Source organism: Dasypus novemcinctus, chromosome 30 (genome assembly GCF_030445035.2).
Source record: "Dasypus novemcinctus isolate mDasNov1 chromosome 30, mDasNov1.1.hap2, whole genome shotgun sequence".
Taxonomy (NCBI): Eukaryota; Metazoa; Chordata; class Mammalia; order Cingulata; family Dasypodidae; genus Dasypus; species Dasypus novemcinctus.
Window position 1 is genome coordinate 37,441,525 of NC_080702.1, and position 8,784 is coordinate 37,450,308.

General features: G+C 34.1%; 1 protein-coding gene across 1 annotated transcript; it reads left to right on the forward strand.

Moving 5' to 3' along the window:
• Nucleotides 1–1,829: 1,829 nt before the first annotated feature.
• On the forward strand, nucleotides 1,830–2,897 carry LOC131276716 (olfactory receptor 7A17-like). The gene has a single exon (XM_058290253.2). It carries the CDS (start codon nucleotides 1,830–1,832, stop codon nucleotides 2,895–2,897), a length of 1,068 nt encoding a protein of 355 aa, XP_058146236.2.
• The last annotated feature ends 5,887 nt before the right edge of the window (nucleotides 2,898–8,784 follow it).

The window sequence follows — 8,784 nt, forward strand, 5'->3', positions numbered from 1 at the left end:
AGTTTTAATTTTTCATTTTACTAATGACAAATAATTTTAAGCATCTTTTTGCATATGCTTATTTGACAACTATAAGTATTCTTGGTTAAGATTCTGCTCAGATATTTTGCCCATTTTTAAAATAGCTTGTCTGCATTCTTATTGTTGTGTGTTGAATTCTATGTATTTTTTAATATAAATAATTGATATGTGTTTTGCAAATACTTTCCCCAAGTCTGTTGATTCTCTTTTCATTCCCTTATCAGTGACTTTCACAGACAGATGTTCTCCATTTTAATAATGTATAACTTGTACATTTTCTTCTATTATGAGTAGTGCTTTGGGTGCTATATCTAAACACTCACCGTCAAAACACTGACCCTTGATTTTCTTGTATGTTTTCTTCTAGAAGTTTCATACTACACATTTTATATACAATTTTATTATTCATGTTGATTTAATATTGTGAAATATACACAATCTGCATCTAATTTCCTTTATATCTGGACTTTTTTATGCCATTGTTCCAGCAACATTTGCTAAAAAGTCCCCACTTTCTCCATTGAATTGACCTTTCTCCTTGTCACAGATCTCATGACTGCAGTTGTGTGGATCTATTTCTGGGTTCTCTAACATCAGTTCATGTCTTTATTTCAACAAGACAACAATGTTTGATTACTTTATTATAGTAAATCTTGGTACCAGTTAATGTGGTCCTACAACTTTGTTCTTCAGCATTGTTTAGGCTAGATAGGTAATATCAGGCACAATAGTTTCTAAAATTTTCATCTTATTCTTCAGTATTATATTAGATTTCTAGGTTGTCTATTTTTCTAGATAAATTTTAGAATTCGTTTGTAAAGTACCTAAAATTATTTGCTGGCATTTAGGGATGGACTGAGTTAAATATAAGGTCATGTTGGAAAGAAACTGCATCTTTAAGTATTTAGTCTAGTGTACCTTAAACCGAAGTATCCCTAATTAATTAAATATTTGTTTTCATTTTTTATTGTAGTAACTTATACATAACTTAATATTTCCCTTTTTATCCATTTTCATGCATTCAACTTCATTTTTTTATTGACTTTGTAATAATATTACATTAAAAATATATATACATGAGGTCCCATTCAACCCCACCACCCCCACCCTACCTCTCCCCCTCCAACAACACTCGTTCCCATCATCATGACACATCCATTGCATTTGGCAAGTACATCTTTGGGCACCTCTGCACCTCATGGTCAATGGTCCACATCATGGCCCATACTCTCCCCCATTCCATCCAGTGGGCCCTGTGAGGATTTACAATGTCCAGTGATTGCCCCTGAAGCACCATCCAGATCAGCTCCATGTCCCAAAGACGCCTCCACCTCTCATCTCTTCCTGCCTTTCCCCATACCCATCGTCCACCATGTCCACTTTTCCCAATCCAATGCCACCTTTTCTATGTGGACATTGGATTGGTTGTGTCCATAATATCAATTGCATTCAGAATATTTTGCAACGATAACTAATATCCATTACTGAAGTTTTTCATCACAAGTTACAAAATTCCCAGTCAAAATATTTGTTGATTGAAATCAATTCTAAGAGGATTTTTAATGGAAATTATTGCTGTAAGAACATGTTTACAATTATGGACAAGGATGGCAAGTTAGAAACAACATCAAGGAGATGCAGGAGGATTTGGTTTCCCTGTTATTGTCAGATAAATGGCTCTGTCTATCTACCTATTTTATCTAACTAGCAATCTATCTATCTATGTATCTATCTATCTATGTATCTATCTATCATCTATCTATCATCTATCTGTGTATCTATCTATCTCAAAAGAAATCATTAACTTAATGAGTTTGCAAACCTTAGAATTTATGTTAATTTGCTGTTATACGCTTGTGATTAAATCTGCATTTCTCTGCCCTCTTTTCAGTAGTATCATCAGCTACATGGAACCAGAAAACCAAACACGTGTTTCAGAATTTATCCTCCTGGGGCTTTCAGAAGATACACAGGTGCAATCCCTCCTCTTTGGGCTGTTCCTGTCCATGTACATGGTCACCTTCACTGGAAACCTGCTCATCATCCTGGCCATCATCTCGGACTCCCACCTCCACACACCCATGTACTTCTTCCTCTCTAACTTGTCTTTTACAGATATCTGTTTCACCTCCACCACTGTCCCAAAGATGCTGCTGAACTTCCAGACAGAAAGCAAAACTATAACTTATGAAAGCTGCATCATCCAGATGTATTTTTTCACGCTTTTTGGACAATTAGATAACTCGCTCTTGACTGTGATGGCCTTTGACCGCTTCGCGGCCATCTGTCGTCCCCTGCACTACACAGTCATCATGAACCCCCAGCTCTGTGGCTTCTTGCTGCTGGTATCCTGGTTCTTGAGTGTTTTAGTCTCTCTTTTACATGGCTTAATGGTTTTGCGATTGTCTTTTTGTACAGATTTGGAAATCCCCCACTTTTTCTGTGAAATTACTCAGGTGGTCCGACTTGCTTGTTCTGACACCTACCTCATTGACATAGTTGTGTATTTTGAAACTGGACTTCTGGGTGTTATTCCAATCACTGTGATCCTTTTCTCTTACGCTAAGATTTCATCCTCCATTTTGAGAATTTCAACAGCTGGGGGAAAGCATAAAGCTTTTTCCACTTGTGGGTCTCACCTCTCAGTAGTATTCTTGTTTTATGGTACAGGTCTTGGAGTGTATCTTACTTCAGCTACCACCCAAAACTCAAGGGCAAATGCAATAGCCTCAGTGATGTACACAGTGGTCACTCCCATGTTGAACCCCTTTATCTATAGTCTTAGAAATAAGGACATAAAGGAGGCTTTTAAAAAGTTGAGAAACATTATTTCTATAAAAGTATTATTTGTCTCAAATTTAGAAAAATTCCCATGATTAACAGAGGTCAAACACTGGGAGATCTAAATTGAGATACTTTAATAAGTGTATAGAAAAATAATTTGTCTATTTTTCAAAATTTCTACTTCTTTAATTTTTATATATCAAATACAATAGTTTCTTCTATATTTTATTTTGACATCATGTCATCTCTCTTATTATATTCCCTAGAATCAGTATTAAAGTAGTAACAGTTGCCTAATTTTTCAGCAGCAAAATATTTAATATAGGTAATTTTGTATTTATAAAATTATCAGAGATACTGTAAGGATGAAGGTGTACTGTAGTTGCTGCCAGAGAAATGCAACTACGTAAGAATTTTTTTTCAGATCTTTTGTTGCTACATATTAATAAACACACAATTCATCCAAAGGGTACAATCATTGATATTTGCTATAATCACATTGTTCATTTATTACTTTGATCATTATTAGCACATTTCTTTATGTCGATTATTCTAATTAAAAAACAGACAAACAAGAAAATTCCTCACCTCTCAATCTCTCCATGCTTCCCCCACTGTACATAGCTGCTATTTCTGGTTCTTCTATTCAATGTGTATAATCAATGATTTTCAGTATAATCACATTATTGTATATTCATCATCTCAAAAATTTTAGTACAATTACATTACTCCAAAAAGAAGACTCCACACCACTTAGCATTCCTTCTTCAGACCTTCATAACCACTAATTTTCTTTCATCTTTATAGATAAATTTATCCCTACTTTTTATATGAATGTAATTATACAATATGTAGAATTGTAGTACTCTGTGTTTGGTCTCCACTTAGTAAAATGTTTCAGTTTTTTTTGTCTGATATTAACATTTTGTACTCAATGTTCACTTGTTCAGCTTCAAAGAAAACGTCTTATGTATGCAATTCTACTCATATTCATATTTCACATAATATATTTACCTTTGATCTAATGCATTTAGTTCATATTAGGGCAATCATAGAGTATCTGTCTTTTTGTGTTAAGCACGTTTCACTCAACATAAGATCCCCCAGGGTCATCCATGTTGTCACATGTTTCACAAATTCATTTCTTCTTATTTGTGCATAATATTCTATCATTTGTACAACCCACAAAGTTTTTATTCATTCATTAGTTGGTGGTCACCTGGGTTGTATCCAGATTTTGGTTTTTGTGTATAACATAGCTATGAACATTCATGTGCAGATATCAGTTCATGTCACAGTGCTCAGTTCTTTTAGGTATATACCTAGCAATGGTATTTCCAGGTACCTTGGCAAGTGAATTTTCATATTCTGTAGAAACTCACAAACAGTGCTCTACAGTGACTTTCCCACCAACAGTGAATAATCATTCCTATCTTTCCACATCTTTCCCAAAATTTACAGTTTTCTGACTTTTTAATAGCTGCCAGTCTAACAGATGTGAAATGGTATCTCATTGTAACTTTGATTTGCATATCCCTAGTCACTAGTTATATCAAACTTTTTCATATGTTTCTTCACTATTTGTATTTCTTCTTTGGACAGTTTTCTATTCAATCCTTTTGTTCTTTTATAAGGCAGATTCTTTGTCTTTTTTGTGTGTTGCATTGTATGATCTCTTTATATGTCATGGATATTAAACCCTTTTCAGATATGTGATTGCAAAATATTTTGTCCCATTGAGTCGACTGCCTTTTCACCCTTTTGACGAAATCCTTTGAGGTGCAAAAGTGTTGACGTTTGATGAGATCCCATTTAACTATATTTCTTTTGTTGCCCATGCTTTGGTTGTAAGGTTTTAGAAACTACATCCTAATGCAAGATCTTGAAGATGATTTCCTACATTTTCTTTGAGTAATTTTATGGTTGTAGGTTTCATATTTAAGTTCTTGATCCATTGTGAGTTAATTTGCGTATAAAGTGTGAGATAGGGGTCTTCTATCTTTCTTTTGGTTATGGCTATCCAGTTCTCCCACGATCATTTCTTGAATAGACTGTTCTGACTGAGCTGGGTAGGCACAACAGCCTTGTTGAAATCACTTGACTGACTACTGGTCTGAGTGTCTATTTCTGTGTTTTTTATTCAGTTCAATTGTTCAATCTGTTCTTATGCCAGTACCATGGTGTTTGTTTTTAACACTGTAGCTAAAAAATAAGCTTTAAAGTCAGGAAGTGAGAGTCCTCCAAATTTGTCCTTTCTTTCAGACATTTTTGTTTATTCAGGGTCGCTTAACCTTCCAAATAAATTTGATTTTTTACTTTTTCCTTACTGCAAAAAAGGCTATTGTAATTTTTCTTGGGCTTGCATTGAATCTGTAAATCAGTACTGGGAAAATTGACATCTTAATGATATTTAGTCTTCCAATCCATGAACATGGATTGCTCTTCCATTTATATAACTCATCCTATGTTTCCTTTAGCAGTGTTTAGTAGTTTTCTGAATATAGGTCTTTTTTGTCCTCGGTTAAGTTTATTGCTAAATATTTGATTGTTTTATTTGCTATAATCAATGGATTTTGTCCCTGATCTCCTCTTCAAATTGCATATCAGTAGTGCATAGAAACATTATTGATTTTTGCATATTAATCTTTTTTCTGGCCGCTTTGCTAAACTCATCTATTACATCTGGTAGCTTTGTTTTGTGGATTTTTTTCACGATTTCCTAGATATAGAATCATATCTTCAGCAAATGGGGAAATTTTTACTTCTTTCTTTATTATTTGGGTGACTTTTAGTTTTTGTCTAGTCTAATTGATCTTGCTAGAACATCTAGTACAATATTAAATAATAATGGTGACAGTAGGCAACCTTTTCTTGTTCCTGAACTCAGTGGGAAATCTTTCAGTCTTTAACCATTGAACACAATGCAAGCTGTAGGTTTTTCATATATGCATATCACCATATTCAGAAAATTTCCTTCTATTCCTACCTGTTTTAGTATTTTTATCAAGAAAAGGTGCTATATTTTGACAAATCCCTTTCTGCATCAATTGAAAGGAACATGTGTTTTTTCTTAAATTTATCAATGTGTTTTACTACAATAAATGTTTTTCTTATGTTGAAACACCATTGCTTACCTGGGATGAAATCCACTTGATCGTGGTGTATAATTCTTTTGATGTGCATTTTGCTTCTTTTTGGAAGTATTTTATTGAGGATTTTTGCATCTATATTCATTAGAGAGATTGGGCTGTCATTTTATTTTTCATAATATCTTTCTCTGGTTTTGGTATTAGGGTGATGCTGGGTTTGTAGAATGAGTTTGGTAGTGTTCTTTCCTGTTCAGTTTTTTGGAAGACATTGAGCAAGATCGGTGTTATTTCAACTTCGAATGATTGGAAGAATTCAATGAAGACTTCTGGAACCAGGCTTTTCACTTTTGGGAGGTTTTTGATGACTGTTTCAATCACTTCCCTTGTGATTGCTTTGTTGAGGTCTTCAAAATTCAATGTAGGTGGTTCATGTGTTCTCAGGAATTTGTCAAACATCTACATTTTTTAGTTTTTTAGCATATAGTTGTACATAGTATCCTCCTATGATCTCTTCTAGTTCTACAGGGACAGTGTTAAAATCTCCCCCCCTCTCATTTCTCACTTTATTTATTTGTGTACTTTCTCTTCTTTTCTTTGTCAGTCTAACTAAGTTTTGTTGATTTTGTAGAACTCTTCAAAGAACCAATTTTTGTGTGTTTTTTTAAAATTCTCTCTATTGATTTCATTTATTTCTGCTCTGATCTTTACTATTTCTTTCTTTTAGCTTGATTTGGGATTAGTTTCCTGTGTTTTTTCTACTTCTGGTGTGTAGTTAGATTATCCTTTATAGCCCTTTCTTCTATTTTAATGTAAGCAATGTGGCCTGTAAATTTCCCTCTCAGCACTGCCTTTGCAATGTCCCACAAGTTTTGATATGTCGTGTTCTCATTTTCATTTGCCTCAAAATAATTACTGAATTGTCTTCCAATTTTTCCTTTAATCCATTGATTCTTTAAGAGTGCGTCAGTTAATTTCCATATATGTAATAACTTTCCCTTTTTTCTGTCCATTCTTGATTTCAGCTTCATTCCTTTATGATCAAATAAAGTGTTTAGTATAATTTCAATCACTATAAATTTATTAAGACTTGTCATGTGACATAACATATGGTCTATCTTGGAGAAGGATCCATGAGCACTTGAAAAGAATGTATATCCTGCTGTATTTGTGTGTGATGCTCTATAGATATCTGTAAAGTCTAATTCATTTATCATATTATTCAAGTTCTGTTTCTTTTTTTAATCCACTGTCCAGACATTCTTCTCAATACTGAGTGATGTATATGAGTCTCCAAATATTATTATAAAGACATATATTTTGCCTTCAGTTTTGCCAGTGTGTGCATTACATATCTTGTGACTCTCAGGGTAGGTGCATAAGTATTTAGTATATTTACTTATTCTTTGTGAATTCCCACTTTTATTAATACATAATGACCTTCTTCATCCCTTATAAAATTTTACATTTAAAATAGATTTTATCTGCTGTTAGTATCCCTACCCAACTCTTTTTTGAATACTATTTGTATGGAATAGGTTTTTCCAGCCTTTCACTTTTAATCTGTTTGTGTCCTTATGTCTGAGGTGAATCTCTTGCAGACAACATATTTTTAATCCATCTTATCAGACTTTGTCTTTTGATTGGGTAATTCAAGCAATTAAAATTCAATGTTATGACATTAAAGACATTATTTACTTCATCCATTTTGATCTTGGTTTTCTGTTGTCATCTCATACTATAGTTTAGCTTTCCACCCTTTCTAATATTCTTCATTTCTATACTCCTTTCTCTTGTCTCTCATCTTCGTTTTCTCCTTTCAGGCTGCAGCACTCCCTTTAGTACCTCTTGAAATTCTGGGGTTTTAGTAACATATTCTATCAGTTTTCATTTGTCTGAGAATAATTTGAACTCCCCTTCATTTTTGAATGACAGCTTTGACAGATACACCATTCTTGTTTGGCAGTTTTTCTCTTTCAATACCTTAAATACATTGTACCACTTCCTTCTCTCCTCCATTGTTGTTGAGAATAGGTCAGCAGTTAATCTTGAATTTCCCTTGTACGTGCTCCTTTTATTTTCTTTTCCTACTTTCAAAATCTTCTGTTTATCACTGATTTTTCTCATCTGCTTTGTTGCTGTCTCAGGTAGCTCTGCTCATGTTTGTTCTATTTGTTGTGCATCGTCCTTGTATATTGATATTTATGTCTTTCATAACGGTGGGGTAGTTTTCAATCATTATTCCCTGAAATATTCTTTCTGCCCCTTTTCCATTCTCTTCTTCTGGGATTTCAATAATGCATATATTTTTGTGTTTTGTATTGTCATTCAATTCCTTTTCTCTTCTTTCTGTTCTCCTGTCTTTTCCAGTTCAGATGTTCTGTCTTCAGACTCTGCCTCCCTTTTCCTTTCTAACAGCTGGCAGGGAAGAAAATGTCTGCTCCCCTCTTTCAGTCAGCTGAAATGAGCAAGGATTTTACTCCCACTCTATATCTGGTGGGTGTGGGAGGGGAGACCTTCTTGGTTGCTGAGAGTTGGAGTAACTAACAGCATGCTGTTTATACCTATTCATCTCTCTGTTTCTTACCCTCCTGGGACTTGTGGAGCACTGTCCTGGTTTGCTGGCTCTCAAAGCATATCCCTCAGGTGGCCTTTGGTTGTTTCTCTGTTGTTTCTGTGTTCCCACAATTCCAGGAACTACATTTGTTATATGGTTTTGAGTGAAAAATAATCTATCACATTGAAAATTGTGTTTGTCTTGAAAGTTTTTGTTAATTGGCTACAGAAAGAGTTCACATTCTGAACTGGAGTCACAATTTGATTAAGTTTACAGTAATCCAATTTCCATCTCCAATAAGTGCCTTTCTCCTGCAACTTTCCAGTCATAATTTAA